Source organism: Aspergillus oryzae, chromosome 4, assembly GCF_000184455.2.
Source record: "Aspergillus oryzae RIB40 DNA, chromosome 4".
Classification (NCBI taxonomy): Eukaryota; Fungi; Ascomycota; class Eurotiomycetes; order Eurotiales; family Aspergillaceae; genus Aspergillus; species Aspergillus oryzae.
In genome coordinates this window covers 905,396-922,603 of record NC_036438.1, presented here as the reverse complement: position 1 = coordinate 922,603, position 17,208 = coordinate 905,396, and the positions used below count along the sequence as shown (strand labels likewise).

Genomic DNA, 17,208 nt, shown 5'->3' with positions numbered 1-17,208 from the left:
CGCTTGGGAGTGCGACTCGCACACTCGCCCCGACATGACCTTTGTCGCACCTGTGCGACGCGGAGTAAATCATGGGGTTGATCCACTTATTGCTTCCTGAGGGGAATTACCTCGAAGGGCATAGATTTACTCTTCTGACACAAAGCCACTAGTTTGCATGGGTGCGAGGAACAACTTACAAAATACATATAGCCGAACGTCCTAACGCCGCCAAGGAGGACGGTAGGACACACAATGTATCAGACCTGTAGTAACTTATACAGCTCTTAAATAAACCGGTTCATTAAAGTCTGGAACCTTGTTTTTAAAATATCTTATAAATTATTGAGACCTTAGTGAGAATAGTTTGTACAGCCATGACAACCACCCAAGCCCAAATAGCCAGCCCGATCATCGGATGGTCAGAGACTTGGTCGTATTTACTTGCTTATTTCACGTAATAAGATTATATAGTCCAAGTAGGTACATATTTTGGTCCATATTAGAGCCATCTGTAACCTTCTAAGAATAAGAGAATCTTTAGTATGATATTGATGAGAATTGAAAATATCAAACGTGATATTGTGGGTTAACACTGGTATATAGTTATACATAGAACCAATGTTGAATTCAGGCACGGCCAGTGTACCCCGTAGTTCTTTCATACAGACCTACATATTTCCATTTACATACATAACCCACTTAGCCCACTGTGGCATACAAGAAGCTACCATAACCTCACGATGTTAAAGCTATCCCCAGACGATTTAACAATAATCACTGTTACCGGAGCCCCCATCCCGGCAACCACCACCACAGTACTGGATGAACGAGATATCACCATTGTTGCCGCCATCGCAATGGAACAGAGATTCACTAATATGGGCGTCGTCGGTGAGTTGGTTGGCAGCTTTCAAAGCCCCGTTAACCTGGGCACCGTAGTTTCCTATTAAATATGTATAGGTCAATGTACATGATTCTGGTAACGTATGGCCATATAGTCTGGTCCACATGGTGTGTCACGTACCAGTACCAAGGAGATTGTAGCCGCAGTAATTGAGGCCGGTCTTGCAGTTGTTCGCGGCGGCTCAGGAGGCCAGAGCGGCGATGCCTGCGAGAGGGAGAATTGTGAACTTGACCATGGTTGCGGTAGCTGAATTTGATGATTTGAAAGCAGCAAAGAAGCGAGTAAGAGATTTCACACAACACGGCGCTGGGGGATCCAAGTCAAGAAGTTGGAAGCTTGATGAGATGAATGAAAGCTTCTCACGGATTTCTCGACATATTCATACCGGAAGAGAACCCTTAATGTCAACCAGCGCAGTCGTGATCATTGTTCCCTTTCCATTTCCAGATGTCCGAGACCTGGACGCCTGATGACTCAGGTTACATCGCAGCTCAGCGCCGACTCCGAAAATCGCGCAGCATAAGCTGGCTGAAAAGAGACAGATATCTGGCAATTTACGTAACCGTACAGCTCTACAACACCGAGTCATACTTCTTACTATGAGGCATCCGTACAGGTTTGAATGGCAGATACAGAACCGCCCATGTTTGGTTTTCTATCTGTCCTGATTGCAGAGTTGTTCCTAGCCTAGGGCTCACAAACAACCCTGGGTTCTCCATGTTGGGAGAAATAAAAAAGCAAACAAGCATTACACTATCGTTTGCCGTCTCGGCATGGTCCTCGTATTAATATAGGGGGAGTGCTTAGCTCCGGATCTGGCCAATGATAGAATTGGCACATCTGTAATGATCAACGGTTATTTGATAAAAGCACGGTCTACTAGTCTAGCCCTGGTTAGGCACCCCTGGATTCTGTGTTAGACTGCATATCCGCTACCTTCCGAAACGTCTTTGAGACGTAAGCGAATGAGAACACGGGCTTTCATCCGTCCACGTATACGACAAATAGAACTATCCTATAGTAGAGAAGCCGAGGAGTGTATCGGGCGCGAGACTTGAAGAAGCAAGCAACCCAGCCTAGGTGCACCTGTAATATTACGTTGTCGGGTCGGCTCCTTGAACGACGTCGGTATACTGTATGAAGACCATAGGGTCTATGTCTTGTTTTTACCTTCGTGTATTCACTTGCTTCGGTAATACGAAGTGACCAATACCTTAACGTCCGAAATCAAGCATAAACAACCTTTACTGCGGTAACTTCGAATGCACGTGGCTTGGACGACAGTACAATCTGGACAGGGGGTTATTTTGATCGCATAATAAAGGTCGGTCAGCTAAGACCTTGCTCGTACGAGACGGCGGCGTTTCATTTCACGCTGCCATTTTGTGAGCGCTGAATGATGATTGCATAGGTCGGATCCTTTTAGCCTTGCTGCAGCCACCATCACGCGAGATGCAGGTGACCGCTCACATCCTCTTTCCGTATACACATGCTCGTTTGGTTGTGTGAACCCCCGACCAACGGTTGAAATTGAATAACTGATTATTTATGAATAACATCAGTGACATATTATGCCATCATCCTGCTAACGTACCAATTTCCGCCTCTTGATCGCACAGTACATATCGAGATGTAGCGGATGTTCGCGGTACGGCTCAACCGTATTAGGGTTAGTATCTGCGCGATAATGTAGAACAAATCAGCGAGAAGAAGATAACCGAAGCTAATATCTAGCAATGATCTGTAAGAGAATAGGTACATTATTCTTTATAAAAGAGGATACAAAACTTCTCATGGCGAGCTATACTCAATATAGCGGACGCGTTCCCTCCCGCCGCGCAGGACTATTGGGTCTTCACCGAAGATATTCTGATATATAGAAAGGCCCCCCATCGTGGCGGAGCAGAACAATGTATTATGTCAGCACTTGGCAGGTTTTCTCTGTGAAGCGTAGAGAAATCATTCATTTTCGCCCCCAAATCCTCTCGTGGCTGAGTATTTGTTGCTTAGTAACGTATCAGGCAGACATCTCCTTATATAAGACCGACAAGAATGTCTAACCAGCATTGCCGTGGTACTTCTTCAATTACCCAATTTTCAGCCATGGCCTATTCTACCATTATACTCCTCTGTGCAGCCCTAGCTCAAGCGGTCCAAGCAGCAACCCACCTGCCTGGACCATCCGGGCCATGCAGGGTGCAGACAACACACGCGAAACTACTCGATACCTCGCGCGTCGATCCCTTCAGCCCTACCCATGACAAGCGAGCGATCATGGCAACTTCATACGTGCCTGTCAATTGCGGACATACCAAGTTCGAACCATATCTTCCTCCTCATACAGAAGCAGTAACAGACCAGCTGTTTCGATCCTACGGGATGCCCAACGGGACAACAATAAAAGGTTTCCGGATTGAGTCCGGGTTCGCCTCCAATGACACATCGCCTAGCGACAAACAATACCCTGTCATAATCTTCTCCCCAGGCTTAGGAGCGTCCCGATTGTACTACTCTTTAATCCTCGAGTCCGTAGCCAGCACAGGCTTCGTGGTAGTCTCCGTGGACCATCCCTATGACACCTCGAGTGTGGATTTCCCCGACGGCAGCGTTATATACGGTGTCAACGTCTCTGCAGCCGATCCTGTCACCTTAAATACCCGCGTCCAAGATGTCATCTTCACCCTGGACCAAATACACGACAACCCGCACCTTATACCATCCTCTTTCACAGACACCCTCGAACTCGACAGAGTCGCTATAGTGGGCCACTCATTCGGTGGCGCGACAGCCGCAGCCGCGATGCTGAACGAACCCCGTTTTGCGGGTGGGCTGAACTTCGACGGAGCGCTCTGGGGCCCCGTAGTCGAAGAGGGTCTCGACCGGCCTTTTATCAATTTTGGACACGCGAACATTACACAACTGGATAACAATAGCTGGGGAAAGATCTGGCCTCATCTTCGGGGATTCAGGCGAGAGCTTCAGCTGGCTGGTTCCCTGCATCTCACCTTCACGGACTTCCCGTTGATTCGGGATGTTGGTGGGTGGCCCGTGAAGGTGAAGCAGGGCACGGAGGAGCTCTTAGGTTCGCTTTCTGGGTTGCGGGTTAGGGCTATTTTGACGGAGTATATTGTTGCGTCGGCTACATTTTTTATTACTGGGGAGAAGAGTAAGCTCTTGGATGGGCCGTCGAGTGACTATCCTGAGGTAAAATATGTAGCTTAGCGGTAGGGTTGACTAGGAGTGGGGACATTAATAGGTGCGACTTTGGCTTCTTCTTCCTTCTTGAAAGTACTTATAGTAAAGTGGCTTAATATTATAGACATTAAACTGTATAGATAGAATAAAAACAGTTCTATGTAGTCTACCAAAAAGGTTATCGAATCAACATGAAATGCAAAGCCACGAACGAGGGGACGAGCGCATGGGAATTAGTTGGCCTGTGAAAAAGACAAAGCAAGACAGACCAAAGATTAGACTACCCAATAGCGTAGAAAAAGCTCAAGAGTGACTGTGTACAAGGAAAGGCCTGAATGTATCGGCCTAGAATACCTTGTCAACTATTTCTCCTCCTTAGGCTACTCCAGGGCATTCTTCAACTCCTCCCACACCTGAAGCACCTGCTCCTTCTTCCCATCAGCTTCCCAAGACTTGCGCGAATCCTCTCCCAAAGTACCCTCATTTGAGGCAGAAAGCACATCCGACCCCGGAGCGAAGGGCAGTAACACTTTAGTAGGCATCACCTCCATCTTCATAACCACCCGTAAACTCTCACTAAGCTGCTGGGAGGCGTTGCTCCCACCCTTGGCGCCATAACTGATGATCCCAACGGGCTTTCCAGGCCACTCGCTGTACAGATAATCGATTGCATTCTTCGTTCCACCGGCAAGCCCAAGGTTATACTCAGGTATGACGAAGATGTATCCCTGGAAGGAAGCAATGGCTGCACTCCATTTCTTCGAGTGCTCCTTAGTGAATTGCTTTACGGCGGGGACCATCGCAGGTATGACGGGTTCATCGTAGACCGGGAGATTGAAGTCAGCGATATCGAGTCGTTCAATTTGGAGAGTGTCCGTGGTTTTTGGCTTCAGTATGTTGTGGATCCAACCCGCGATAGCGCTGCCCACTGATGGGTTTCGGGTACTGCCTTTGATTAGGGCGATCTTCGTCATGTCTGCTTTCGGGGGTTTGCTGTTGGAATGAGGAGTATGAATGTAGATGAAGAGATACTTCTTTGTTATCCTTGGACAGTATTTATTAATTCTCTAAAGAAATTATCCACTGACAAGGTCATTATACAAGCGTCTGACGACCCCTTTAAGAAGATGAACCTGGGTAGGTTCACTTCAACCGCGCATAATGATTCCCGAATAATTGTCATATTCTTTCACTGGTTTGAAACCGAATATGTTAAGGAGCAGAGAGTATTACAAACCCAGTGACTCTGTCTCGGAGGAGTTGTAGAAGCCCGAAGGCCGAGCACTATTATCAAGCATTATAAATCCATCGAATTTTACTTAAGACTTAGTGGAGTGCGGCCCGGCACGCCGCCTTGGCTGAAACAATGACAATATCAGCGTTGTACCAAGTCCATCGGAGGCCTAAGTCCGAACATCTTATCCGGTAAAATTTGTTTCGGGTAGTGGATCAACTTCCAATGCTTATCATCATTCTGCAACGCCTCAGCCCTCGTGATGGGTCACAGGGGCTCTTTGCCCTAAGTCGGCCAGCGTCAAGTCTTATTTCATCTCCCTACTACTACCCCTTTGGCGGGGCATATGTCATATTGTTCATTCAATTCAATTAGCACCTATGTTAGTTTGTGGGATGCAAAATTCAAGTTATATTCTGTTACGCACTGGGCTCATTCTCATGTGTGAAGTGTGGGTTGTCTCCTTAAGTTAATAGGTACCTATAAGCCTAACCAACTCAATTCGGTAAGTTGACTTAGTTGACTTAACAAATGCGGCACAGAGGAGGATCGTCTTCAAAATAATCAGAGGCGGCCTTAAAGACACAGGATATAATTCTAGTAGCATCAAGCGCAACCTCGGCCATTGCGGCCGTAGTGGGTTGGGTTTAGAGGGATAGTTCTGTGAACTTTTATACTCCCCTCGGAGAAGGTGAGAAGTCGGTAGTCGGATAAGGGTAAGCAGAAGTGTCACTTTAAGTGCTGGGTGACTACTATTGGAAAGAACTGCGACACAACCACACAGACCAAAACTGTAGCTGCAGCGCTGGATGATGCTTAGAATCAGGTACATAAATATAAATATAACTGGCGCGCATCGATCTCAGTCATAGAGACACTTGGTATAGACATCTCACAGTTACTATAGTTGGCTTAGGCAAAAATGTCGATACCATGCATAACTAGAGAGAAGATTGAATATAATTGTACAGCAGCCAGATATTATTTATATCGCATTATACTTGATATGCAGCCCTGGCTATTATTGTTTTAGTTTACCACGCGCATACTTAATGCCGTGCCACAACTATCAAGCTTATCTTTTATCTCGCCTCACTCAACCTGTTCGCAATGTATACTGCTCTCTTCTTCTTACTAGAGGTGTACATGTTACGTACATTTCAGGGAAACGTATAACGTTCCTCAAGGTATCAGGACTTTCACCTGTATTCCTATGTTCATTTGTTCGATTACGGGGACTCTCCCAATTCCCTGTGTCTATTGTATTTCACAAGACCTGCAGGATAGTTCCGGTCGCATCCGCCCCTCTCGCTGCTGACGGAGCTTTTGCTAAACCGGCCCGTGGATACTCATCCAGAGGAATCTCTGCCCCTAGTACCTAGGCAGTTCGGTATAGCGGCTTAGGAGTTCAATAGTCAGCAGTTAGGCTCTTGGGCAGTGGTACAGACCAGAAAGTGATCAAGAAATCAACTGATGGAGACTGTCACAGATCCGCTGACGACGCTGCAGGATGACTGTATAGTATACCCAGCCCCTTGTGCATGGACAACCCGATGGCCGAACGGCAACATCGGAGTCTATATCCGTTGGCTTTTAAATGACTAATTTTGGTAAACTGGCTTTACAATGGACTTAATGTCTACGACTAAAATAGTTATCCGAGCTGAGTTGGCTGATAGGCCTTTCCTGCTGCAGCCAGGAAACCGGAAATAGATTACTTCTATTGGTATTGAGTAGACCCACGTTACAAGCTGATATAAGATGGATCTATTACCGGACTGGTATATAGAAAGAAGTATAAATAGCTGGACTATCAATAAGATAGATCTACATTAGCTACAGCATATAGCCCCCTTCTCCGGTTCTAGACTGCCTAAGAAATTTGTGTCCTTAGAAGCTTAGAACAAAATAAAAAACAACTTTCGCCTGAACTTATATGGCACAAAATGGACTTTAATTACTCCGTACCCAAGAAGATAAACTAACGATAAGGTAGAAAAATAAAAAAGAGATATATGGAACCGCCGACTCTAACCCAACAACGTATGATCACGTAGTGGTGTTCGACGCTGAAGTTAACCCTCGGTCAAATGCGCTTCCAACATTCCTTTGACACCACCTTCAATCGGGTGCCTTCTACATTGATACTAGACCTATCCAAGATAGCTAACGGGTACACAGACCGTTGGAAGAAGAAGCGTGGAACATATACTACAATTAGAATAAATAAGGCAGAGACAAGGGTTACCTGCATCCTTGACAAAGTTAAAAAAGCGCATGGGCCAATTTTAATACCTGAAGAGCACTGCGAGGTAATAGTTTGAACTGCCGACGATATGATACGATGCTGACAAGAATAACCCATCGCAACCCCCAAAGTATTCTCTTTGCATCAGTCAACTCCTGGGCTAAACCACATGATCTGCTCCCGCACGGCCGGGGAATAAACTACCTTGACAACTGCAAATGTTGCGTGCCTATCTAGGGGTAGGGAATTATCCAAATGCAAAAAATGATGCGGTGAGCCGGGATCGAACCGGCGACCTTTAGATACCCATAAGGGCTATCTGATCGAAGTAAACTTCAGTCTAACGCTCTCCCAACTGAGCTATCCCCGCAACTCTTGGCAGTTCGAAATCCTAATGTCATCAAGAGGCACAGACTGAATTGCTCTAGTAATAGGCGATGCATGGGAAGTCACAACACAATGTAGACGACAACAACCGGGGATATCTAGACTTGAATTTGATGACAGATAGGCAGAGTAGGGTATATGAAGAGTGACTTGTTTGTTGTCTGGAAGAAACTTGTCACATTCTGTCAAACTTTAAGTTTCTAGGGAAGGATACCCGTCACCCCTTCGGTTATATATTCCCACATGGAGCTTGTTGGTCGTTACTCCTCGACATTATGGAAATATTATCTTTTTTGATCAACACGGTTACTCTCCCTTAAGGCTATGAATCCAGGTTTTAACCCCCAACAACAGACCCTTTTATTCTCCTGACTTTGGTTTTTTTCGTTTTTGTATTCTGAACCAGAGCCAGTCCTAGAACTGGTTAGCCCTGATTTCTTGGCATGACTCAACTGGGCTTCTAACATACATTCCTTGCGATACATCAGCTGGAACGCAGGGTACTCGGCGATAAAGAATGGGGCTTCTACATATCCCCCCCGAGATTGTCTTACTCATTTACCAGGGTCTAAATACGACAACAGATGCCTATAACTTCGCACAGTCATGCAGATCCGCCTATATTGTCTTTTGTGATCCGTACTGCCGAAGCAAGATTTTCCAATCAATATTAGTATGGTTCCCCAACCCCGAACGTGGACCATGGATGGAACATGTTGACCAACATATATCAATGTAGAGCAATCTAATTACTGCTGCACCCCCAAGCCGAGCCTGGCTGGAAGCCTGCTTTGGAGCAAACACACTATGGCAGCCTACAGAATCCGATATTGACGGCCTGGTGCATGATCGTACTCGAGATTTTCTTTTAAATGTTGGTTTCCCTGCCTTCAAGCTACAGGGCATAGCTTTCGAATCTCTACATTTAAGCCAAGAAGCCAAGAGTAGTCCGAAACACTACATCCTTACCGACGACAATGAACTTGAAATACATGAGATACCTTGTTCGCGAGCCCAGTGCAGTGACATCTATTTCCACATCGGAAATGTCAACGACTGTATGGTAATGGTAGACGCAGAATACGGTGATGTATGGCTTTGGGAACCAGATGATGTCCGGTACGGTGGAGCCGGTTTCTATATCTATGACTGCCCTTGGCGTAATACAGTTGCATGGTCCTTGGATAGCTTTGCAATGTTGTTTGGGGCGGTGATAGCTTTGGTGCGGGATTTGAGAGCAGCTCCCTGGAGGACATCTTCGTGGGGTCTGCAGGCACGTAGGGATCTTCTTGACGAGTTGAGAGAACGGATAAATGAGTGTGATTATGTTGTTGCAGAAGATATTTCAGGGTTTTGGCATCAATTGTTTAAAAGCTTGAGAGAAGATTGACATTGCTCCGGCGCTTCATATCAGCCGGGGGTCCTAATTGGACTTCTGTTTCGGACCATGAGCGAGTGTTTTCTGAGACGAAAGAAGTAAGAGGAACGGGGTGCTTAATACTTGTAGCTAGAGTTGTTCGGGTTCCCCGCAAAACCCGACCCGATTGCGGAGGAAGCCATCGGCTTTTTGTTGTTATCACCTGGTTAAAACCATAGATTTTCTAGAATTGCTTTTACATTTATATACAGATTAGAGCTTGCAAAATTAGTCTAGGGGTGTACACTAGGCCTAAGTAATGCTATACCTATTTAGCTCCAGCGCGGGGAACCTAAATCTGCGCGGGCTCGGGCCGGGTCTTATATCTTGAACCTGAGCCGTAACCCGTTAATAACTCTAGGCATGACCAAGGATTTCCTAGTTGTAGTCTCCTGTAATACAAGATACAAGACACTAAGACCACTTGTAGATAATCGTCTAATGCCATTAGCTGGACATCTGCTACCTGGTTGCCTGAGATTGAAGTAATAACAAATCAACAACCGCTCGCGAGGCCACATCGCATCATAAGACATGTTTCTATACGGTCATCACCACCTTGAACATTTCTGCTCAACGTACACTTGTAATCAATTTTCGTCCGAGACATTTTGGCCTCCCTCTCCCCCAACCAGATCGAAATACTAACTGAAACGTGCCTGCCTTTGCTTTCTTTTTACTGTTTTCATGTAGATAACGTGACGGGTGTACAGCCAAGGGCTAGGAGACCATTGAAATTCTGTACTCGTGTCAGTAATCATTTCCGATGGACATTAGGTAGCTGGAACAATGTGTCGCAGAAGCATGGCCTACATTTCCTGTACAGCAAACGGGGTGGCCTGGGCAAGATCCACCCTGGACAATAGGATTGCCTTGAAAAGGTGACTTATTAGTTTTCGAAGGTGCAAAGGAGAATATCGAGACATACAGGTCAATCCAACTGGAGTGCTCATGTCTGGAACAACTACTCCGAGCAAGCCAAGTAAAGGTGAGACTACACTGTCAGTCGGTAAACCGACCGTTGCGCAGCATTGAACGGGTCCGTTATCGCATTGTGCGGTTGGATCCGCCGAACTAGCAACACCCAGTACGCAAAGGGTGGTCAACAAGGTAGAAACCTTCATGTTGAAAAAGGAAGCAGAAGACAAAAAAACAAAAAAATAGAGAGAGAAAATCCCTGTCGACAATAATCAAGCGTCGAGGGTCCTTACTTATTAGGGTGTTGTGGGAGAATGTTCGTAAACATTGTTCGCAGGAAGATGTGGATTTTATATCTGTCACGGACCCTCAGTTCCACACCCCTAGCCAAGATCAGTTTGGTAGCCGAATACAACCAGGAGGCAGCCACTCATAAGTTTCGGTCGCATGGGCATGGTAACAGTGGCCCTTCCTACGGTACCAAGCAGACAGGCCCACCAGACTTAATAGTTGTGTTATGATAACTCAAATATGGTGGTCACCGAGTAAAAGGCGGAGTTTCCGGTGCAGCTGAACTGTGGATTATTGAATCCCGCAGTAGAGCTTGAGGAAACGATCTGCTCCGTCCTATCGAGAGTCTAGTCCACGTGCGGAAAGATCGTGTCGATCTCTGTTTAGCGGTTCGTTTACAGATTATGAGCGCGCGAACTATTGAACCTTATCCTGGAGCAAAGCGTGGGCGGCCATGCAGATGCACTCGAAGTGTCCTTACACCTTGGGTAAAACTAGGCCTCTTTTTAACCCCTAATACGCTCCTACAAATTATTTTTTTTATCCAATCATAACTGCTTGACAGGGAATTGTTGACGAAGCTGGATAGAATAAGTAAACCGGTTTCAAATAGGTTGATATGTGGGAATATAAGTCCCATCTCCCGATTTTACCAATCAAATGTTACCCACTCAAGCCTAAAACGATACATTTCCCTACAATGTCTTTCAAGAACTAACTAATCTTCCCATTTTGACAATTTTTGAAAAGTCTCTTCAATATCATAAGCCATGGCGATAGTGTAGTATTGTCATGCTTTCCTGTTGATCGGCAATCCTATTTACAACTCGCTCCCTGTCTAGTAGGCATATGAAGATGATACAGGATCCTATTATATGTTGGCACTACTGGATGAAAAAAGAGAATAATATTAGGGCCACTCCAGTTTAGCTTCGCAATGTTAAACCTGAAACTACGCCCATGGCTCTCGAATTCTAATACGCCTATCCATTTATGAGAGACCCTTCGCTTTTTGATATATGATCCAACGAAAAAGCCCTGTATCTAGGTCCTTAAGAATTGTTCAAGGTTTAGATAATCCTATGAGACACAAGTGTCAGCGCGGTGGCCAGTGGTATTCTGACGAGACCGCCTGGGATATACGTCCTCGAGCCTAGTAGAAGTTGTATGGAATTTATTCTGTTTAGCAAGGACACCAAAATTTACTCACGACGACGCCTGTCTGCGGAGTCCGGAGGATCGTACCCTTTCCTGTTTACAAAGACCGTCATCAAGCGGATTTGAAGGGCTTGTAAAGAATGCCAAGATCGTTTGATAACTCTCTAACATGGTGTGTTGACCTCGCGGGCACTCGGGAAAAAGGCCGAGATTATATGCGGTATGCAAGCGTAATAATCGACGAAATCAAGGTAAGAGAACCAGTAAGATTTTTTAATTCTGTATTTCGGCTCCCTGACCATGATAAAGCTAACCAAGAATTTAAACAATACCTATTACGTAGAGAAGTACAATAGCTTTGATCCTTCTCGATTTTACTTGCGAACAGAATAGTCACTAGTCAAAGACCCAGGTCCATGGCCGGAGCTTACACGCCCATCAGAGACAAAGTCAGTCGAATGGCCTCTGGTCCAAGATTCCTTAACTAAGATGGATAGAAATCCCAAGGAGAGGCCAACATGTCCCAATCCTCCTTGTAGCTGAGCCCTTGTTTCGTAGTTTTGCTGTACGTAGCGCAAATCTTGTCTCCTTTTTTTTTTTTGAATACATCGCGTGATCGCAGTTACTGTTCAAGATACAAAGCTCAGCACACTCTTCAATAGTATTCCTGACTATTCCGCCCAGGTTTAAGTGTTTTCCTCGAGTTGATGCTGGCTCTAAAATTGTGTAAGTATATATGGACCACCTGCGTAGGGATAGACATACGCTTCTGTGGATATATAAGCATCCCGCCCCGCGTCCTTATCATCCTTGATAGCTTCTAGATCATTCATGAATAGGATGACATACTCCTCAATGTATCAACCTCGCCTTTCAATCTGGTAATCTCCTTCTCAAGACCTTCTTCCCTCTCAAGACATTCTTGCTTTGCCTTATTACACGATTCGAGCGACTCTCTTCGACCAACCAAGTACACATGTCCTGGGGCATTGGTGCATACATCGGCGGTTCCAGTATTAAGATCCGCAACATGATCATAGTCGCTCCACCAGCAAGTGGCATCTCTCTTTTTCCAAAAGGTTCCCCTGCATCCTTCTATCTCACTGCATGCCAAGACACAGGCTGCAATGGACGAGGTACCTTCAACTTTATTGTTTCACTGTCGGGGATACGTGTCACAATAGTATCGGAAAAACAATCCAGGGCCCAACTCCACTTCCGCATCGCGAGGATTGGCACACAGTTCGTTGTATTCCGCTTCTCCGAAGGGGTTATTGAGAGCCTGGTTTCCGGTAGTTAATGGATCCTGGCCTTGCGCGTAGGCGAGGGAAAGAAGGGGAAGAAACGAGAGAGCCCTCATCATGAATAGGATGGTAGGTCTGTGTTAATATACTGAGGGATTTCAATATCCCTGCACTTGGGTTAATACCTCTGAAAACCGTGGTGGTAGGGACATATTCATGTTTGCTTGATGATTATTCTTTTAAAGTGAAGTTAAATAAGGCTGAACCTGGCAATCCCACTTAAGTGATCAGATCAATGACCTTTTTATGGTACACCTATAGATAGATACATTATCCATTTTATTGCTACTGTTGCATGGTGGACCGAGGACTCTACCTATTCCGGAAAATGTATCTCCTCGAGATCCCCAGGTTATTTCGTACTTAAAAGCAACCCTAGATTATTGTGAAACATGATTGGCTTTTATCAGCGTGGAGGCAAAATTTCCCAGTTCATACTGTACTCTATAGAGAGACGTATACTATGAATAAATCTGCAAACGGTGTTCGACCGGAAGTGGCTGGCTGATATGGATATGACATTGCACACTACCATGGTTCACGAATGCTGTCAAGACTATATAATCAAGACCAACGTGTGCCTAATTTACTGGAGATCTTCTTTTATTAACTAAGCTGTATAACGGAAATAAAAAATGCCCCAGAAAGTCGAGGGTAGGCAACTATGTAAACCGCTGTCCTGTTGGCCAAAGCCGCTACTGACAAGTGAATGGCTCATATTAGGCTGATTAGAGTCGAACAACTGAATATACAAACTAGGAGCCGATATTCAGCGTTCGTAATCCATGGACTGATGACATATTCTCCCCTTACAGACGTCGTTGTAACTGAAGATACCCACGATGCGTCGTATGAGTTAAGGAAGTATAGGGCATCATGAAACTCTGCAGGCTGCATTGCTGTATCTCTTAAAACGAGCTATGGACAATTCACACAATTCGGTACAAATGAAGGAAGCCTTTCTAGAGATCGCAGCACAAAAGCGCCAAGTATAATCAATTGCTCCTTCAAGACTGCAGGAAGTCGAGCAGATCTTTGTTAACCTCCTCGATGTTAATGTTGTGGATGGCGTGAGACCCTCCAGGGTAGACCTTCAGCTTTCCGTGTCGTAAAAGCTTGACAGATTTGTGTCCAGATGCTTCAATGGGAACTACCTGGTCATCATCGCCGTGAAGAACCAGGACTGGAATATCGATTTTCTTTAAATCTTCTGTGAAGTCCGTCTCCGAAAAGTCCTTGATTGCATCATACGCCGTCTTAAAGCTTGTGTTCATGCCTTGCTGCCACCAGCTCCGAATTTGTCCCTCGCTTTTCTGGACCCCATCCCGGTTGAAGTTGAAGAATGGTCCACTGGGAACGTCTAGGAAGAACTGCGCTCGATCTTTGCGCATTGCCTGTCGAAAGGAGTCAAAGACAGATTGGTCGGTTCCCTCTGGGTTTGCCGCGGACTTGAGCATAAGGGGTGGCACAGCTCCGACGAGCACAGCTTTCTTGACGCGGCTTGTTCCATGCTTGCCGAGAAAATGTGTCACTTCTCCTCCACCGTGGGAGTGTCCAACCATCATGGCACCTTTAATGTCAAGGTGCTCAAAGAGTTCCTTCAGGTCGTCCACAAATGTATCCATGTTGTTACCGTTCCAAGTCTGGGTAGACCGGCCATGACCCCGTCGGTCGTGTGCAATGACTCGGTAGCCACGCTCGGCCAGGAAGAACATCTGATTCTCCCAATTGTCGCTGCTGAGTGGCCAGCCATGGGAGAAGGTGACGATCTCTCCATCTGGATTGCCCCAATCCTTGTAGAAAAGCTCAGCTCCGTCTCGAAGTTTGAGGTATGGCATGGTGTTCGATATAGTGTGGTGAGGTAAGTTGGTAAAAGACTTAAGGTATACTGCAATGTTCCACAGGTTGCAATTGGAATGGTGCTGGGGAGGTTGCGAGTAGGAAAGAGGTTAAATAGTAACCCTGGTGGTTGTAACTCGGTACGTCAGACATTGTTCTCGACCGGATCTGCCATGAACTTTATCCGTCTTTCCAGCAAATACCAATGTCATGACGTAGCCTTCCACCATGACAATTATAGGATCCATATTTTAAGCTTCTTAGATAAAGTTCGCAGGGAGGCGGACTGCGGATCAACAATCCATCCGTTTTGCCTTTCACTGATGGATCGGGGTGGCGACTGGCAATGTAAATCCACTTTAAGGGAGCCAGAGCTCTCTTCAAAATTTGGAGAATCTCATTGATTGGAGAGATGTAATGTGTGTCAAGGCCCAGGGGAATTTTGTAGAACAGTGTCTCTAAGCTGTGTTACTTTGAGCATAGTGACCACACCTTCAAATAGATAAGGATGAATCAAGAAGCATCTAAATAAGTAGTCATATGGTTAAAATTAAGACGTACACATGCTTTCGCGACATTTAAAATTTGCTTACACTATCGCTTAACAAACGTCAAATCATATAAATACAAAAATCATGCTTATATAACACAGTGACGTGCACTATGCAAATAGAAGTTATTCAAGACGAGCGACCAGTTTGGTACCAGCAACCTGTCCCTTGCGAAGGAGATCCAGACCTTTAGGGAGATTATGCAGACCGCCCTCTATGCTCTTAAGAGGAGGTGGTCGCAGTTGATCACAGATGTCGTGCAATGATGCATAAAACCGACGGAGAGCTGCGTTGTCGGATGGGTTGGCCGAAAATCGAGGTCCGACAGGAGGCATCCACTGGTATGGAAGATTAAAGGCTCCATAACCAAGGAGAAAGTCCACTTCCACCCCATCGTCTGTTGTCTTCCCTCTGTCTAGCAAAGTGACTACCTTGCCCTTCGCTTTCTGCACAACCTTAATGCAAAAGTCCGTTGACCCGCCTTCGGAAAAACAGTCCAAGGCTCGGTTTATCTGTGGGTATGCCCGGATAATCTCGTCTGCTGCGGTGGGCGATCGGTAGTCAAACACGTCGTCCGCCCCGTATTGCTTAACCAAGTCATGCGACCGTGGAGAGGCCGTGGTTACGACCTTCAAGCCGGCTAGTTTAGCCACTTGAATGGCGTAGAGACCGGCGCTCGTTGCACCCGCATAAATAAACACAGGCGAGTCACGTTGTCCTCCTTCTGGGCCACCATCAGCCCAAGGAACGTCCAGGCGAGCATTGAGAGCCAGCATCGCGGTGACAGCAGATACCCCATAGGTACTTGCTGCCTCGTCGCTCACGGAGGACGGAACCTTCCAAGCCAGGTCCCCTGGGACCTTGAGAAACTCGGCAAACGAACCACGGTCATAGTATAAGCCACCGTGCACCCAACCTGCTGCTCGGTCCCCGACCTTCCAGTTGCCGGGTGCTTTGGATCCCACCTTGGCCACCGTCCCGGCGAAGTCGCAGCCGATGATGGCGCCTTTCGGAGCGAGGAAATCAACATGTTTGAAGTCTGTGGGATTCAGCGCGACCGCCTTGACGCGAACGAGGATTTCCGTGTCTGATATGTTTGGAGTGGGAACTGTTTGGACTTTCACTCCGTCTCCGCAGGGCTTCCCCAAGGCGTAGTTAGCCAGTCGTGCGGTGGCTAGTCGGTTTCCCACCAGTGCTTGCATCGAATCTGGGATTGTAGCAGACATCTTGAATTTTGGCTTGGTCGCCCGGCCAGATAGTTAATAAATCGGGTGTGGGTCGGCGGCCTTTGTTATCGTATGCGCAATGTTAGGTTAGGAGTGGGAAGTTCTGGGGAAACAACACGTAGTAACTCTATGCGACCGTGGGAGCTCAGCTATATAACACTAGATGATCATTAAAGGCATCTATTCCCCCGCAGGGAAGAATCAATGGGTGGATCTGATAGATCTTGGCAGAGCCATTAATCGGGAGTGTGAGTTTCCCCGACTCGATAGACTCGCAACTGTTTCTATTCTGGACCCTGATGGCCAGTGGGGGCGCAGCCAATGCCCAATCGGACGACCGGCGCAAGAGCCAATTTTTCCAGGTTGAGTATTTTCTGGCAGAGACAGCAGAACATTTGGAACTGACTGAGCTCGACTCGTGGGAGGTATTATGGAGGTCTTGACGGGGTACAGCCGCGTGGAATAAAATTAGGGTAAGATCTATCCCGTGGCGTCTTTTTTCAATGCAGTTGCGGTCTTCTGCCCCGATCCAGAAATCCCACGATCACCAAACC

At 46.4% G+C, this 17,208-nt stretch overlaps 5 protein-coding genes and 1 non-coding gene across 6 annotated transcripts; 1 reads left to right on the top strand and 5 right to left on the bottom strand.

Annotated features, from left to right (window-relative positions):
* Nucleotides 1–2,938: 2,938 nt before the first annotated feature.
* Nucleotides 2,939–4,108, top strand: AO090012000372 (PAF acetylhydrolase family protein; the record flags this gene model as incomplete). The annotated part of the gene is made up of 1 exon (XM_001727349.3): nt 2,939–4,108. One exon carries the CDS (start codon nt 2,939–2,941, stop codon nt 4,106–4,108), a length of 1,170 nt encoding a protein of 389 aa, XP_001727401.3.
* A 353-nt stretch (nt 4,109–4,461) lies between these two features.
* Nucleotides 4,462–4,881, bottom strand: AO090012000371 (NADPH-dependent FMN reductase; the record flags this gene model as incomplete). The annotated part of the gene is made up of 1 exon (XM_001727348.3): nt 4,462–4,881. One exon carries the CDS (start codon nt 4,879–4,881, stop codon nt 4,462–4,464), a length of 420 nt encoding a protein of 139 aa, XP_001727400.3.
* Nucleotides 4,882–7,831: 2,950 nt separating this feature from the next.
* Nucleotides 7,832–7,933, bottom strand: AO090012t00009. Its single transcript has one exon. It is a non-coding gene; the product is annotated as a tRNA-Phe (tRNA).
* A 942-nt stretch (nt 7,934–8,875) lies between these two features.
* AO090012000370 (hydrophobin family protein) lies at nt 8,876–10,491 on the bottom strand (the record flags this gene model as incomplete). Its single annotated transcript, XM_023236455.1, has 2 exons — nt 8,876–9,006; nt 10,296–10,491. 2 exons carry the CDS (start codon nt 10,489–10,491, stop codon nt 8,876–8,878), a joined length of 327 nt encoding a protein of 108 aa, XP_023091382.1.
* Nucleotides 10,492–14,045: 3,554 nt separating this feature from the next.
* On the bottom strand, nt 14,046–14,876 carry AO090012000369 (alpha/beta fold hydrolase; the record flags this gene model as incomplete). The annotated part of the gene is made up of 1 exon (XM_001727346.1): nt 14,046–14,876. One exon carries the CDS (start codon nt 14,874–14,876, stop codon nt 14,046–14,048), a length of 831 nt encoding a protein of 276 aa, XP_001727398.1.
* A 677-nt stretch (nt 14,877–15,553) lies between these two features.
* AO090012000368 (zinc-binding alcohol dehydrogenase family protein) lies at nt 15,554–16,654 on the bottom strand (the record flags this gene model as incomplete). Its single annotated transcript, XM_001727345.1, has 1 exon — nt 15,554–16,654. The coding sequence occupies one exon, from the start codon at nt 16,652–16,654 to the stop codon at nt 15,554–15,556; it is 1,101 nt and encodes a 366-aa protein (XP_001727397.1).
* Nucleotides 16,655–17,208: the final 554 nt, after the last annotated feature.